Source organism: Neopelma chrysocephalum, unplaced genomic scaffold, assembly GCF_003984885.1.
Source record: "Neopelma chrysocephalum unplaced genomic scaffold, ASM398488v2 Primary Assembly neopelma1_22, whole genome shotgun sequence".
Lineage (NCBI taxonomy): Eukaryota > Metazoa > Chordata > Aves > Passeriformes > Pipridae > Neopelma > Neopelma chrysocephalum.
Genome location: NW_020897689.1, coordinates 19,097,533 through 19,115,384, shown reverse-complemented (window position 1 = coordinate 19,115,384; position 17,852 = coordinate 19,097,533). Strand labels below are relative to the sequence as shown.

Genomic DNA, 17,852 nt, shown 5'->3' with positions numbered 1-17,852 from the left:
AAATGAACCTCATTCTGAAGTTTGTTTTTGCTCATCAGCTGAAAAGATCATCTAGGGGACCAGTTAATAAAGTTAGCTAGGTAAATCCCAGTCTTAAATGTCTGACAAGTGTTTTAGGCTTTGAATGTCTCCAGCTATTTGCTGATATCTTAGTGTCTAAGGTAATACTTTACATTTCTCTGCAGACTCTACCATGCTATACCCATCCATGTGACCTAGTATATCTTAAATGTTTACTTTTATGCGTATAATGTAGCTGAAGTGAGCAACAAACATTCTTAGTCTGTACCTAGTACGTGCTGTATTTTATTTTAAATATACAAATAAATAACTATTTTTATAAGCAACCATTTTCTCTGTTGGGGCAAATGACTTGAGTGAGCAAGGCTTATGAGATTTGGAAAGACTGTTGCTTTGCTTATATTGCCTCTTTCTGTTTAGAGGTGCACTCAGATTCAAGGTATTGTAGCTATGGTGAAAAAAGGGCTAATTATAATCCAAAAAACTCAACAGGACGACTGTCATCTTGTCCTGCTGACATGTAGTAAATGTGCTGCAGATCACTTTATCTTGTGAATGTGAGGTTAGCAAATTCTCCTTAGTACCCAACCTGAAGAGTTGGCAAACCATAGAATGAACTTTTTAATGTAAGCATTTTTTGTTTGGATGCAATGATTATAATTTGTTCTCTTGAAGAATCATATTCATGTTGCATCCTGCTCTTAGTAGAGCTCGTGGCAGTTGCAATTTTGCAATTTGTTAAAATTTGCATTCTTTATGAACTTTGGTTTTGCTGACAAATTAAATTCTAAATTAAAACAAAGAATCGAGTTTACACTCTTTTGCTGCCAGGATCCTTTCCCAAAGATGTTTAGGCTCAGCGTAAAGTTGTCAGGAAAGACTCATATCCTTTTTTTTATAGGAGGTGTTTTAATGAGCCACCTGAAGGCAAAGAGTAAGCAAAATTACTTCCTTTTTTCCATTAGGATTATCACTTAGGGCAAGTGTTTTCAAACAAACAGAAGTCTCCTGCTATGTTTACAGTTTGGGAGGAGGGCATTCGCAGGTACTGGTTTTTCCATGTGTAACTTTTATATCCCGTTTCTGTGAAGTTGTGAAAAGCATAGAGATATTTCCGTGGCATAAAACAAACACATGTGTATATGCCAGTAGATATAATTGCTTTTATCAAATACTGTGTGCCCCATAGCAACCTTAATCTGGCAGCAAGGAGCACTGGAAGTAAAACTAACTGAATTCCTTTTCAAGGTAAATAGGTGAAGTTAAGGGACATAACAAGGGAATTTATTTATTTACTTGTTTTGAATGGTAATAATTATTTCAAAAAACTATCTGAAGAATGCACTGGCCTGTGGAATATTTTCCATATTGAGAATGAGATGCCATGGCTACACATAGCTGTGGTCCTTACCCTGCAGGTCTTTGTCTGACCTGCATTCCCCATGTACAGGTTTCCCACATATGTATCAGGATAGAGCCGATTTACGTCCTTTGACTGGGGAACCAGACAGTGCTCATAGGTCTCAATGTCGAAACCCTTTTTGTCATCCAAGGGTGACTGCATTCTTTCTGGAAGTGCCATCCCTTTCCTGGCTCACATGGGAAGAGTGTGACGATTTCAGTGCTCAGGGGGATCTTGAATGGGACCATGAGCTCTCAGCCACAGAATCTGGTTTTGTGGCCGTGCCTCTTCAGCTGGCACTTAATCATAACACTATTAATCTTAACTCTGCCTTTGAGTTCTGGTGCCATGGGGTGATGTTTGGTCATTGTTGGAATACTGAGAGACAGCAAAACAGCTGGCAAGAATGTTTCTGGGAAGAAAGAAAAAAAAAGCAAGAACAAAACAAAAAGATGAAGGTCATATTCAATACTGAGTCTGTGTTTAGATGGATTTTTTTTTTATTCTCACCTGCAGTGTTCTCTTTATGACTGAATCTGTTATGGCAGTGAAAAGATATTATTATCCTTTCAGAAAATGCAGCTTTCTTGATGTAGTCCAAGCCTAGGTGTGATGGAAGTATGGTAAAGGCCCAGCCTCAGAGATCCAAGTGAGCACAGAGGTGAAATGTTTGCTTAAAATTTTATCAGCCATCCACTCTGCTGCTTGAATTAATACTTTTCAATATTCTTTAGCATAGTCTTTTTTTCCTGTCTGTCCCTACTCAAACAGTTGCAACTATTTTTGTTCTTCATGTGGACCTTGTTACCATTACAATCTTATTAAAATGCAACAGCAATTTGTATGTGACTGTATTATCTAAACAGAAGTAAGCCAACAAAATCATATAAACACATATTTTGTAATGGATATGTGATTTTACCACATTTTAAAAATTGTTTGATGGCTGTTAGGCCTTGTTTTTGCTGATTTAAGAACCTGAAAAGGTAGTTTGGAAAAGTCTGTACAAATGACTGCTAAGCTGCCACAGTTGTGTTTAGTGTGTGTCCTTAAGCCACATACCCTCTGACAGTGCAGAAGAGAAACTCCCTGGATGACTTCAAGAGGGTTTCTAAACTAACATGTGTTCTCCTGATCAGACATAGCCAGACATTTAGGGTACCCTATAAGGGCCCGCTGCCTTCTGAAGCGAAAGGATGAGTGTGTGGGTTAGGAGGGTTTACATTTACAGAGAGCTAAGGTGGGCGGTACATATCTTGGTGCTCTCTATCGGGCAGACGCTCTTGGGTTTAGTAGGGCCTTGCATGTCTTCAAAACTTTCTTTTTGGTAGCCTTTACAGAGTAGACTTAAATGAAAATGACAGTCCTGGAACAAGTTCAGAATAAAAAAAAGTGAAATCTGCTTGTATCTCAAGCTTTTCATGCGTGCTGTGTGTAATTTACAAAGTTAGAGATTTGTGTATTCGTGCGTAGCCATGCAAGCCCACGTCCATTACTGTCATTATGCGATCAGTTGTGGTCACAGACTGTGGCAGCAGAAGGTGTTATACAGAACACTCACAACAGGATGAACTTGAGACACATGAAAAGTGCACATGATGCTCAACTGCTTTTGATGATCATCTTTTCTGTTAGGCTATGCCTTTACTGGCATGGGAGCAAAAGGTGTGACGGAGAGATCAGCCCTATCAGGTGAGAGAGTAGTTCTGCCTATCTGGATACCCTATCTCCAGGAGTACCTGTTGGTGGGAGAGCAGAAGGGCTGAACAAACACGGACAGGTTATACCCTGGATTAACCTGCCAGCTTTCAGCAAACTTTAGTTCAAGGGCTTCCAAGGGTAGAGGTTACATTTCTGCACTTGGCAACATTTCTTTTAAAATGGACCTAGGCAAGTTTTTACGGGAAAGACAGTAATTTAGATTCACTTTAAAATTAATGCTCCTGTAGTGGAATCAGGCTTTGAAATGAGATTCTGTAATGCTGCTTGACTCTGCATAGCTCGTTGCCCAAACAATATCTGGACGATTAAGCTGTGTTTAAATAAGATGCTTTATAAGATTTTCAGCCCACATGGACATGTAACCACAATGTAGAAAACAGATATGAATGTTTTGGCAGATGCTGAAACAGAGTGGTGGTGTAGGAACTTGGAGGACAGCAATGATAAAGAAGAAGTGGAAAGGCAAGTGATCTGGGGATAAGGTTCTCTAAAGAAAAAAGTAACAATTTCTCCCCAGCTTTAGGGCACTGGTGTTTTTGCTGTGTACGTCAGTATCAAAGGTGTAAGACTGTGGAAGCCAAGTCCCCTATGCATGCCATTCACCTTCTCAGGAGTCAGCCAGAGGGACTGCTAACTCAGTTAGCAGCGTTAACTGAGGGCTGAGGGATCTGACCCTCTCCTCGGAGACGGCAGCCCTGTTCTCTGGCAGGCGTCCCAGGGGTGCTGGAAGGCAACACAGTCTGCACAATCTCTCTGCCTCTTGATCAGAGACAGTCAGGGTCATAGACGTGAATATTATCTTTGTGACGCTTCAAGCAAGCAAACAGATAATATTTTTTTTTAAAGGAATGTTGCATGCAGTCAGTTGAATGTAAAAATGTCATATCAGATCTTTCAAGATCTTGTTCCCTTGAGGGAATGTTGCACCAGCTCGCCCACCCCGCCAGGGCAGAGGCAAGGCAGAGAAGGGAAGTGCATGTGCATGCACTTCTGTGTGTATGTGCACGCACATACTAGAGTCACGGAATGGTCTCTTTTCTCTTGATGAGTCCCTTGTGTCTTCCTTCTGGTGTTAACTAAGCCAGGGAACTCCTCTTTTTTCCTGTATCATAGTCTGGGAATCATGCCCTGGACATTTTTTCAGCTGAGCACATTTACATACAGGAAATCAGCACAAAGGCTCCTTTCTGAACAGTGTTTGCACTAAGACAGTTTTGCAGTGGTTTCAGGTATGCTTCATTTTTTTTAACAACTGATAAGGAGGAAAATATAGAGCGCAAGTAACTTTGTTTTAAAAACAGGTGTTTAAGTATGTGTCAAAATACGGTATCCTAAATATATATACTTGTAGAACTTAAATCAGGACTGATTTAGTATTATTCCATTTATATGTTTTTTTTCATGTCGTGGTTAGTGATGCAGGTGAGCAAAAGAATCATTTTTATTTAGGTCCATCTTGAATTGCAGATGAATAGGAGTGTGAAGCACTCTGTTCCCTCGCAGAGTGCCAGCACCAGGAGGAGCAGTGTGGAAAGGACCTGGCAGGGCAGCTGTAGACCAGGTGCACTCCTTGGGAAAGGAGACTAAGAGAAGCTGGGCCTTGGCCTGGCTGGACAAGAAGAGGAAATTCTTTTAAATAAAAAATGAAATAAATGCATAAGCAATCAGGGAAAGTCTTCCCACCAGAGTGGGAAAAAATAAAGAATTTCAGCTTACGTAGGGATTAGTATCAGTTGGTAAAAATGTGATTCTTTTGGAGTTTAGAAGATGGTTTCCTACCAGTAGTACTTCAGTAGTAGTGGCTTGAAAGGCAGGTAGTTTTGCTGGAGCTTGATTGTTTTGTCTTTTTTTTTCTCTCCTGGTTTTGCCTGTGATAGCCCGGGACTCAACAGAGGCCACTTTGATCCAGTGTACTTCATGTAAAGCCTGGGATATTGTACAGTGATACTGTATTTGCTATTATTTTAGTGAAAGCACATATAGACTGAGAAGTATTGAAAAGAAAAAAAGAATAGATGATGATTCCTTTATAATAAGTCAGTCAGCAGTCCTTCTTCAGGTTAGTATTTCTCATGTCTTCAAATTTGACTGCAAAGTCCGTGCTTTCAAAACTTGATATGCAGCTTCCAAGCCTGAGAATAGGGTTGCCATCCTTTCTTAAACAATACAGGATTTATTTAAGTCCCTGATTAACTTAAAATTGTTTGCTTGGGAAATGTGTGTGTAGGGGAATTGTTTCACCCTTTATTGAATAAACATTTCTCTGTACTGGCAAATTTTGCTGTTGTTCTTGGAATGTCATTCTTTAAACTTCAGGGTTTTTTGCTTTGCCAGGGCCAAGATTTCCATGCTGATACACCTTCTCCCTTCTGTCTCTCACACTGGTTTTCTCCAAAATCCGTATATTTTCACAGGTGTTTTCCCACAACTTCCAAGACTTTGTTTCTGCTCTTTTTTGTCAGGGAAGGGCTGGGTACAATAGTGAGAGATACCTGTACTCCGGAATGCTCCTCTCCCTTGCAACTGGGAGAGGTCTTCAACTGAAGTGGGTTGTCTATGAACTATCCCTTGATGTCTGATTGTAAGTCAGAGCCTCATTGCTGCCAGAACTCTTCCCAGGTTAACTCTTTCAGAGGTTATTGATGACCCCCGTCTTTTGGGAGGTGTATTTGTGTCAGGCTTGTAGAAGTTTTATGATGTTTATGATAATGCTTCAATCAATTCTTTTTTCTTAGGTCCTCTAAGAACACACAGATCTCACTCTTGTTTTGAAAAGGTATTTTCCCCCTTCTTTCAACTTGGCTTATAATTAGTTATCCAGTTAGTTTTAAGGAGCTGTATTCCTATGACTCTGCAAAACAGAGACCTGTGGTAGGTAAACTTGGCTTATTGGATTGGTAGACGTTGAAGTATTTTAAAGAAACATAAAGGCAGAGCTGCGTGTACTTTTTCTTTTTAATGATATGAGCTTTCATCTTTCCACTCCAATCCAGGGGTTCATCCCCGTCATTGCATTGTTGAGTCTGCTCTGCTGAGTGACTAGGTCTCTTACATGAATCTGAAAAAGAAATTTGGGCATATAAGAATAGTGTGATACAGTATGAAAATTCTCCCAGATGTGATCTGGTTGCTAAGTGTCATTGCAACTGTTCAGTGAAATAAAACAAACCAAGTTAAGCAATGACCTGCACGCCATGTAAGATTTAAATATTAGAAGTTTTTGCTTGTTCTGTACAATTATGTCTTAAAGTAATGCAGGAATATTAAGATTGCTCTGGATTCAGAACAGACAATGTTAAGGAAAATGTTGAATTTAAATGTTATTTCTCAGAGTGTTTTGACTGTGAGAGAGCTATGCCTCAGGATCCACCTATGATGATTTAATGGAAAAGATATGTAATATTGCATAGAAGCAAAATGAAGCTCTGAAAGTAATTTGTGAGGGATAACTTCAAAGTACATACACTATTGAGGGCTGTTTTCTAACCTGAAAAGCAGAAAGGTATTTTGTTTATCACATATGATCAGTATTTCTGTGGCAGGCTGAGACTCTGAACTTTTTCCCTTCCACAGAAAGTTTCACTTAGTCTGTATGTCTACACCAGGATATTTCAGTAAAGAAGTTTCCACTCTGGTCACTAGCATTGCTCTCTTTTCACTGTCTGTCGTGGGTGGATGCTGCAGAAAGGACTTTGCCTAAAGCAGATTTCTATGGTACTTAGCTTACCCACACCGCCTTTACCTTTGTTACACATTTATCAATAGTAGCAACAATTACAGTGAAAACCAGAATTTTTCTCAGCTCAGTAAAGCTCAAGTGGGCCACAGTGCAGGTAAGTTTGGTCTACCACTTGCTTAAAGACCTAATGAGCTCTGCAGGACAGCTTTCTGTGCCAGGGGTCCAGCCACTTGCCCTTGCCTGGTGCTGTTCATTGAGACCCCCAGGCTGCTGCCCATCTTCTTGCTTGAAGCAGAGTTTGACCAGCTCAAAAGGCATCCTCTGCTTTGCTGTTGTGCTCTGTGGCACTTTCACTGCCTTTTGTGATTCCCCTTCGTATTACTGGAGAACCCAGAGCTACTGCTACTTTCAGCTACTCTCCCTATGCTGATAGCACTGGATTTGTCTGTATAAAAAGTGACCTCACCAGACCAGACCAGAATTTGATCTTGCTTCATGTCCTGGCAAAGAAACAATAGGAAATGTCCAGAAATGAGTACCAGAACAAGAGAGGAGTACAAGAACAAGTCTGATGGAAGTTTTTTAGTTGTTTAGTAGTTGTGTTGGGGTTTTTTTAATATTAGATTTGATAATAGCATACATAAATAAAATTAGGCATGTGCATATATTGATCTGTCTTTTTGAATACCAGAGTCTGCTCAGGGATAGTTATTTGTTCTCACTGTTGTGCATGTGAAGACAGTTGTGAGCATGTATGCAAGCATGGACTTACAAAGAGCCTTTGCCAATAGCAAAAGCCAAATCTCTATGGAAGAAAAGGCTAGTGTTCTTAATAATCTCTACAAAACATTGAACAATGTGTTTTAAAATGTCATTTATTTATTAAAGTTTCTCCAATAACCCTCTAGACTTGAACGAACCATCTAAGTACACTGACTCTCCATACCTTGGTCAGAAATTCTTGAGTTCAAGTTCTTCTCTCTAACACATGGCCCTCAGCTGCTTGGGTGGATATTGCAGAGATCTGGCCTGAGAAGCAGCTTCGCCTGATACCTCAGGAGTAGTGATGCTGCGTAATGGCGTCAGTGGCAACACTCCTCACTTTTCCTCCACAGGCAGAGGAGTTGTTGTTGTAACCTGTTGCCTCAACTCTCCATTGTGTCATGGTGCCAATGAAGGAAATAAAGAATCGATAAGCTTCTGTACAACAGAAGACTGTGCAAATTTCCTTCCTCTTCAAAGGCACACTGTCATCCTCACAATCCTATGGATAGGGGAATATGTTCATGGTCCTTGTGCTTTAGAGCTAAGGCTGGAGGAAGGACTTAAGCTCTCTTACTAGGAAGTTGTAGGTAAGTGTAAAGTGCGCATATAAAATAGTGAACTCTGGATTGTTGATATCCAGGAATGTGCTTTTAGTGTTCTGATAGCTTCATTAATATGTCAGCTTAGTTTTCATCTAATGATCAGAAAAAGACATGGAATAGTAAGACTGACAAGAAATGGAGTCAAAAACATCATGATGCCACTGTAGAAATTCATAGTGCATTTCTAAATTGGAATTTCAGTTTTCCTAATCAAAAATATGTAGCAAAGGTGGAAAAATATCAGAGAAGAGTGACAAGAAGAGAGGCATGGAGCTGCTTCCTTATGAGACATGACGAGGATGACCAGTGCTCTCCACCTTTAGAAGGTAGCGGCTGGGAGAGGACATGATAAAGTTCTGTATTAGGAAGTGCATTGGCAAGATGATTGTTCACTGCCTCTTAAAAACAAGAAGTGGGGGGCAGCAATGTAACCACTAGGTGACAGATCAAAACAAATCAAAGGAAGTGGTTTCTCACATGCGTGTAATTAGACTGTAGAGCACTGTGGATGCTGTTAATGTACAAATGGTCCAAAAGCAGGCACAGAAGTTCCTGGAAGAAAAGTTTACCAAAGACTTTTAAATACAAGGGTATTACTTCTACCTTAGGAAGTCCCTAAGCTGAAAGTTTTTAGAAGTTATCAAACATTTGCTGTTTGCTGCTGTAAGCTGTAGTATGGGCTGGATGGGCCTCTGTTCTCACACCAGTATGGCCATTTTTGCTCTCTCTAATACTCAGTATGAGTTTTAATATGATGTCACTGTGCAGTTTGCTTGCTTCTTTTTTTTACCTTTCAGAATCCTTCTGGTATGTCTCTTGACTTTGTGGTGGCTTGTCAGCTACCTCAAACCGTACGTGCAGTTTAGCACTGGGAACAGAGGGAAGAAGTCGTCTGAATAATGAGCTCGTGGCTGGTCAGACACAAGTTGATATATGGGGTAAACACACAGACTAGAATTCTTTCATAACATCTTGATTATGAAAAGATAACCATGATATTTATATCTCCCTAGTTACTTGTAACACCCTCATACTGTGTAGGGGGAGTGTTTTTGTTTTGTTTTTGGAGCAACTTTCTCATTTAGTGCTTTATTGTGTGCAGTTCTTTTAATAATAATTGTTTCATGTCTGACTTACGTGTTAGGTGTTAAAAAAATCTCAGCATCACAGTTGGAGTATATTTTTAGCAAATTCTCTCTAAAGTATTACCCCAGTAAGCTCAAGAGATTGTTTCCATGCCAGTTTGTACGTAAGCACGGTCTGTGAGTGGAATTTTATGTTTGTGGTGCCAAAGGTTAAGCTTTGTCATGATAAATTGGGGTCTAGAATGCTAGAAATTTCAGGTGCTTTCTTTGCAGCCAAAATAAGTGGTTGGATAGCTCTGAGAAACTTCCCTACTTTCCAATTCTGGTAAAGCCTGGTATTAGAGTAATTTCCTGGAGGTGGATGAGATTTGCCTTGATATCCATCTGTGCTTTCCTACATCAGAAGACCTGCACATCCCCTTCAATTAGCACACGGTGCAGCTCCCTGCAGAGGTGAAAGCACTGGGTGTGTGGTATAATAGTGCTTGATGTTAACCACAAGCTTTTTATAGAAGAGCTCTTCTTAAATGTGAAAATTTCCATACAACTTTTTTTTGTGCTACAGGGTGTCATATTTCAAAAGGCAGTACTATGGCAAGCCAGTGGTTAGTTTATATGATTACTTCGAAATTAGTAAAATGATACAGTGATAAAAATGTTGGCTTTGTGTACTGTAATTTCTTGCTGGAGTGATTTCTTAGGTGTACAGGTATTTTTGTTGAAAACTACAATGTTATTTTGCAGAAAGAACTTATACTGCAATAGAAAAGATTTTTCTCATTACTTGTGTTGTTTTACTGATTTTCTTAATTTGCTTTTTACTTAAGGTTCAGTGACAAATGGTAACAGATTGAGTTATAACAAATCTATATATTTAATAGCTATGTGTTCTTTTCTTTGTGTCTTGTATTCATGGAATGATTCCTCAGACGAAGTATTTTTGCAGTAGGGGAACAAAGCAAATATCTAGCTATTCTCTTCACAAATAAAATGTATCATACTTTAAAAGTAGAAATTTTAGACATAGCTTGAGTAGCTTTTTATTGTTACATCTTCTGCAAAACTGCCATTCTTAGGAGCCAAAGCTACATTTCCTTGGAAACCTGACACAGTTGAGAATTGTATGTTTGACATATATGACTTTGGACATTGATCTAGATGGTTAGTAATATTAATTCTTCATGGAGAAATCAGCCTTGAGAATTTGTACCACAATAATCTGTTGCTTTGAATAAGATAATTTCAAAGAAAGAGGTACCAGCTGATTTTTGTTTTCTGTCTTTGAGGTTGGGGCACAGCAAGAAGATTTGCATTATGAAAGTGTGAGCTCAGAATCACAGTGTCCATACAGACTGTTCAAGCGATGGTAAATGACACTGATGGAGGCTCACACACAAGTGGTGAGATTACTCACTCACGGATAAAAATTCTGTGTTTGGGCAATCTCTGGGCGTGACAGAAGGCAGATCTGTTCCAAATGGCTTTTTGATTTGGACTATCTACTGAGAAGATAGTTACTGTCCTTGAATGATAGGTGGGCAGAGATCTGTCTGAACTTGGTTGGGTTTTGGGTTTTGGTTTTTAATTATTAGCTCGATGCTCAGGCATTTCTTGCACATGTTACTATTTTTCACAGATAGAATGTGTGAAATGTCCCACAACTCCAAGCCCGAAGCAGCATGAGCAACTTCCTCCACATTGGATAAAACAAGCAATTCCTAGGAAGTCAGGATGGGCCCTGTATGTTGTTCCTGCCCCCCAGTATGGGGGAATGATTCCTCATGCTTCTGGGCAGCAGTGTAAGACTCTGGTGCATGCTCTTATGCTACATGTACTACTGCTGTGCTACTTGGTGGGTGTTAAACCTTCTTTACGCAGAAATTGTTGTTCTGAGACTTGAAAATAGCCTGTTTTGTAATTACAGTGCATATTGTAGGTCATCGAAATGCTAATAGAGTTCAGTTAATGCAGTGTACTCTTCAAAAAAAATGCTCTAGGCCTTTTACGTGAGGAAAAAAAAAAGCCAGAAAAACAAAAGCCTAATAAAATACCCAGAGAGAGTGAACAAAAAAATGTGTTCTCTAATTTAAAGTGATCCCGAGTCTTCTCAAGTTCATGAACCAGCACCGCCGTTTGATGTCAGCAGAACTGAGCGGAAGCGTGTGGTTTGTGAGCTCGCTGCTGCCACAGAGTCACAACTCGCTGGCTGCGGATGGGCTGTGCAGGGCAGACCACAGTGCAAACTTGATGACTGTTTGGCAGCAGAATTAAGACCCTGCCTCAAGTTGAAACGTCAGCTGCTTCACTCCATGCCATGCCATACGTTCTGCAGCATTTCGTATCTCAAATGGTGACAGACCACGATTAACGTAGATGTAGACAAGGAAATGTCCTGCTTCCACTTGGCCAGAGAGCCATTTCATTGTAGGAGGGAGGAAGAGAAAAAGCAAGCTACATTCTTGGATAGAGAAGCAAGCTGCTGCTGGAAAATAAAAAAAATAACATTATTGCCTCATGTTCCTTTAGCATGTGACCAGTTACGGCAATTGCTGATTGTCTACATACCAGGAAAAAAATGCCCTGTAGTATAAAGAGTTCCCAGTCTGTACTTCAGGTCATTGCAAAGGTCTAAAGGCAATTTTTAGGGAAGTCAACTGCTAATCCAACTTTTAAATATAATTTGCTGAGCAAGAGAAAAATCAGAGAGTACAAGAGAAGGTTTCCAGGGGTTTTATAGTCTGTAGTGAGCTTTATTTTTTTTCCATCGTCTGTGTGATTTTCTATGAAAATGAGCTTTTAAAATATAATGAAGCAGATAGAAAGGAAGCAATTTAAGAGAGGTCACAGAAGACTTGCGTTGCCCACTTAACACTTTATCTGTTAAGAGGATGCTACAGAGTGTATTCTGTGTCTTAGAGTAGGGTTACTTCTGGCTATAGAGAATATGCAGCTGGAACAGATCCAGAAATTTGGGGGGATCAGTTATGGTGTCTCAGGGACTACACATGTAGGAATTGCTTGGATAAGTGGGGCATTTTTCCTAAGTGTTCCAGCATGATAGGCTTTCTTTGCTCTGGTCTGTACCTTTCAAGCAGACAGAAAGAATTCAGGTACACAAGTGTCTCTAACGTGATTGCATTTATTGCAAAGAGAACAATATATGAGCAATATACAGTGGCAATGCAGAGATTTCTGCTGTGATGACAGTAAAAATTCTCATCCCACAGAAGAATATATATATATATATATATTTAAAAAAAAAAAGACCCTTGGTAATAATATAATAAACAATACTTTTATTCCATATATTATATGTAAAATATACATTATTTTATACATATGTGTGTGTGTATTTTATATATAAAACATACTTCCATTTAGCCATCCACCTGCACACAAAATAGTGAGCTTATTTATTGCTGGTTCTTTTCATTGTGAAGAATCTGTCCATTGAGAAATAGGGAAGATTTAAGTACACTTACTTGAATATTCCTCTATTTTAGCTGAAGAGTTACTGCTAAGTCTGTGGACACCTATGCAGCGTAAAACAAATTGTTTCTTACGGAGAGTGTTTTTAGTGAACTACTTACAGATAAGAAATAGGGAGATTCTCCTGGAAGTGTATATATGTCCCGTTTTTGCTTTGTGGAAATGCCAAATAGCCTTTAGTTTATGCATTGCCCGTTTAAAGATATGATGAAATAATGAGTACTTTACGAAGAAAGCTCTTGGTGGTTATGAAAGTACTCGAGATATGGAGTGCATAGGCATAGCAAAACCATGGTACACGTAATTTGGGTATCAGTAAAACCTGCCTGCCTTAAAAAGATCACATACCTGTACAGGAAAATAAAAATAAAACCATAAACCTCAAAGTTTCTGCAAATGATTTGCTACTAACGTCAATATTTTTTTTAGAGAATGAGATGATTTAGATCAAGCAAACATTCTTCTGACATTAGTGACGTAACAGTCTCGTGTTCAGAGAGATTTCCTGTTTGCTTTGGGTCTGAACACAGACGTCTCAAGAAAGTAGGTGCTAAAATTTTCATTACACATCTACATATAAAGACAGCCCAAACTGTTCTGAGATATGTAGTAAATTTTATATACATTTTTGTTCTCTAGAAAAATAGGGTTAAAAATTTCATAAGATCAGAGATGTCTCAGTTTGCTGACCCAGCTAATTCCTCAGTTTTAATCATGTAATGCAGAAATTATCAGGTGATGTCAATTTGGCAGCCTTGTGAGCTACTGTCATGCTCTTAACTGGGACCTTTGTTAGCAGATTCATCTGGAGTCAAGGGACTCGATGTCCCTTAGGGGGATGTACTGCTGCTCTCTGAAAACTGGAGACCTTTCAGATGGCAGTAAGGCTTCTTTGTGGTGAAGTTCAAGACTTAGTTATATGCTGTAACTTTTCATGCATTTTCTGTTTCAAATCATAACTTCTGTGAATGTTCACTGTAGAAGCAACGCATCTTTTTCATAATTTATGTGTATGATTCATAGTTCTAAGTTACAAGCTTGGTTTTAAATGTATACTTTTTTCCTAAAAGGCAGAGATCATCTTGCTGTTGCTTTTTTTTCCTAATTATAAAATAACAGGGATTATATTTAAAAACTTGCTGCAACTCTTCTTATGCCTTTGAAAATATGAATACATCAGTCATACATTTACCTATCTGCTCTCTGAAGAATGAAGGAGTCATTTATAAAACAGACCATGGTCAAGGTCTTGTAGGGACTAAGTTCAAAAATAAATATTTTTGAGTGTTTTGTTTTGCTTTTTAACTCTGCATGGTTGCATTTTGACGGACAGTGTCATAGATGTGGAAATTAGCTTCATGATATGACTGCTGAGCATTCTAGAGACTGAAGTTCTGAGGTTACTACTGAACTCGGGTCAGCTCAGCTTTGCTGCCAAGGCAGAAGGCCTTGTCTTACTCCCAGGTGATAAAGATCTAATTGTAAAAGACACAGACTACCATAAAGTGGATTTTGGTTTGTTTTGATGGTCTGTAGAAAATGAGATTCTTTGTTGGTTTTGTTAGCTGACTTCATTAGATTTTGTATCCTGTGAGTATAAAAAGTGTACTTCTAAATGTACAACTGTGATACTAGTGTAAGAAAAAATCTCAACATCAATACATGCTTTGGCATGAAATTATTGTGTGTTTAATGATTCTGCAACCATTACCTTAATCTGCTAGGCAAGAACTTGCTGCATGTGGAGCTGTTAGGGAATTTACATTGGCACTAGAAACCAAAACTGGATCTTGGAGAGCACATTTATGACAGCGGCAAACACACAGGCAAGATAATATACAGCATATCATAAGAAAAACATATTTTGCACTTAGAAAAATTGAGAAGGGAGGAGCAGTTTGCTGCCGGCTGCAGTGAGAATGAATTCGGGTCAGTGGGAAGCACTCACCAGAGAGGGATGTCCTGCAAGAGCCAGGCTGGGTCCTGCCGAGCCAGTGCTCTGAATTAACATAGAGCAGGACTACTAGTCTTTTGTTCACAGCTTTTAACTCAGTAACTGTATGCAGGCGTTCCTGGTGCTCTTGGTTCTGTGCTGACAATGCAGGGACACCAAGCAGCCTTTATGTGAAGCCAGATGGGGTTCATGGGGCTCAACAGCTTCCAGGTGTAAGTTGTCCCTGGATGCAGTGGAGCTCCAGGGACTATGGAGCCCAGGGCTATGCCTAAGCTAAGAGGGCTGATCCAAGCTGACTATTTCTATGGAGTAAGTTATTTACAGTTTTGATAACAGACCTTTAAAGTGTTTTAGTGGTAATGGTATAAAAAAAGAGGAGAGAAATACAATGCAACACACATGTTTTAAAAAAGTCCTTATCAGTAGTTTACTTTGTCATGGATTTGATGCCACTTAAATTATTTTTTTCCAGGCAAAAATTGCTTCTCAGAAATGCAGATGTTCCTGTTATCATGAATACCTACTTTAGTCAGAAGGTGCTACTCAGTGAACATTCAGAAGCAAGAGAGAAGACATGTGGTCTAACAAAGATGCTTATCAGGAAGAATGTTATATCTTTGGCACAGACCTTCAGACTAGATGACCTTGATGATGAGTTACACCAGGAATCTTCAGATAATCGGGTAAGGTCCATTTGGTTTGCAATTTTAGCACTTGTTAAGAAGTTGGTCAGCAGATGTTTGGAAATGGTCAGAAAAACAAAAATTCTAAATTACTGACCTTTTCAGTTTCCCCTTTCATTTAGCCAAGGCTGAATAATACGCAGTGTTTATTTTAATAATATTTTCTTAGCAGAGGCTTTTGGTCCATCCAAATGCTGAACTGCTGTGAAGTTATTTTGCTGAAGGCTCACTACTGTTCTAAATAGTAATTGTAGCTTGGTTTTCCATTGATTTTTCTCTTCTTCGTTATAGCTGAATAACTAAAAAATAAAATCTGTTTTCTTCTAACTCACTCAAGATAGCATTTTAAACAAACATTCCATTTTTCCACTCATGTTTCTTAACTCATTTCCTAATTGATCCTATCCTTTCTTTAAAGAATCAATCGATAGCATTATCAACCTTTCCCACCCCTTCATTTCTTTTCTTTCCTATTTTGACTTTATTTGTATTAAGATGACTACTGACTCTGCATTTCCTTAGCTGTGGTTGTACAAGCTGAGGTATTTTAAGGGATTTGTTTTTTTAATAGCCTGTGCCAGGACTTTCTGAAAGTAAGGCTCTTGTAAAGGCTTTATATTGGCTACCCAAATAATTCTTAATATTTGAGAAGTTTGGCCCTACAAGTTTGAAGAACAACGAATGTCAACATTTTATATTTGCCTTATATATAATTCCCATTATAGGCCTGGGAATTAAAAAATTACATAAATCCTAATCTTCAACTCTAACTTGTAAAAAGTTTCAACTATGGTATTTGAAAACCAGAACAATTGACTTGTTCCTCTCATGGCTCCTAACAAACAAAACCACTTGATTTAAAACTCAGTAGACAAGTTTTATTGCAACCTCTTTGTAGATAAAGGGTAGTGTTGTACCACAATTTACTTCTAAATATTGCAAATTCTTCTTCTTTACTGGTCTATAATACTTATGGCACAGGCTGTGATACTCTGAAAATCTTTCTTGGCACCCAGCTGTTCATAAAAACAGGGTTCATTGTGAAAATAGAAATTTGGCTCATGCTGTGAAGGAACCTATAAATATTGACTGTGTTAGTCTATACTTGCGTACAGTTTTTACCAAGAGAGATTTATTTTAAAAATAAAATCAATGAAATTTCTCATTTACATAAAGGGAAAATGGAGCATTCATAAAATTTATTTTGAAAGTTTGGAAGATTTTATTAATAAAATATGTTTTGGAAATAGTGAACCAATAAATTAAGGTTTGTACTTTGAAGATTTTTACTTTTCATTAATCATCTAATTCTTTTACATTGAAATATTTTCCATTGAAATGTGTAAGTCTGATGACTGACTTACTAGTCTATAGAACTAGACATCTGTTCATTTACAACTTTATCTGAAAGTCCAGAAGCATTCAAGATGGATTTTACTCTTTATTTTAAAAGAGAAAGGAACAGAACATCAAAGAACTAAAAATGAAACTCAGTTCAAGGGGAAGAATCATAAGGACTAATATCAGTTCTGTTTTCCTGCTGGTGTCACTCTCATCTCTCATGTACTGAGTTAGCTCTAGAGCACCAGTTAAATACAGGAATACATTGTGTATGCAACTCTCTTGGGTGTTCATTAAAAATCCACAATAAATACTGGCCACTAGTCTCTAAGTTACTTTAGGAGCATTAAGTATTTTGAAACTGATTTTGCACTTGCAACTTGATTTTTCATGCTGACGTTTCCCTCTCTAGCTCTACATAGTTTCAAGGTTCCACGGAATGTTTCTGTTAATGGGTTTTCCTTCACCAGGTTGCTCAAGCTCCACAAATCCATAACAACTGTGATTTGAAACGGCATCCGTTAGCACTGAGTGCTCTTAATGATTCTCTGCTTGAAATGGTGGAAAGCCAGGGAGCAGTGGCATGGAGAGAAGCACAGGTACGAGTTGTTATCCAAAGGGTGTACTGTTTGCCTGCAAGACAAGGTTACAGAAGCCACATTCAAGGAAACAAGCCTCTTTGTGCAACACCCATCATGAATACAGATCCACCAAATGTTAGGTGAGTAATAAGATGCATAGGAATTTTTCTGTTGAGGCTGTGATATATGAGAAACCAAAGAGGAGGGTGTTTGGAAATGTCAGTTGTCAGCTCGTAGGGAATAAGCACACTCAGCATGGCATGAAGCTGTTGATGGAAACGGTGTAGTTTTGTAGTAGGTGTGCTGTGACATAGTAGTTCTGCCCAGAGAAGAGAAGGATCTGTCTATAGTTTATGTCATCAACAGATGACAAGAAGATTGAAAATTAAGTAATCGGAAGTTAATTTAAAACCATCGATGAACATCTTATACTGTTCCTTGAGTTTCACGGAATAGCTGTTACATCCCATTTGCCTGTTTCAGTCTCTGATATGCTCTGCTGGTAACTTATCCTCATAGAATCGTCTT

General features: G+C 38.7%; 1 protein-coding gene across 3 annotated transcripts in view; it reads left to right on the top strand.

The window, feature by feature from the left end:
* Positions 1–17,852, top strand: part of SPIDR (scaffold protein involved in DNA repair) — a 200,398-nt gene that overhangs the window by 114,944 nt on the left and 67,602 nt on the right. For all 3 annotated transcript variants that reach the window (XM_027674216.1, XM_027674209.1, XM_027674224.1), the window contains exons 9-10: positions 15,192–15,402; positions 17,214–17,464. In XM_027674216.1, coding sequence (XP_027530017.1) covers positions 15,192–15,402; positions 17,214–17,464 — 462 coding nt within the window. The remainder of the gene's footprint in view (positions 1–15,191; positions 15,403–17,213; positions 17,465–17,852) is intronic.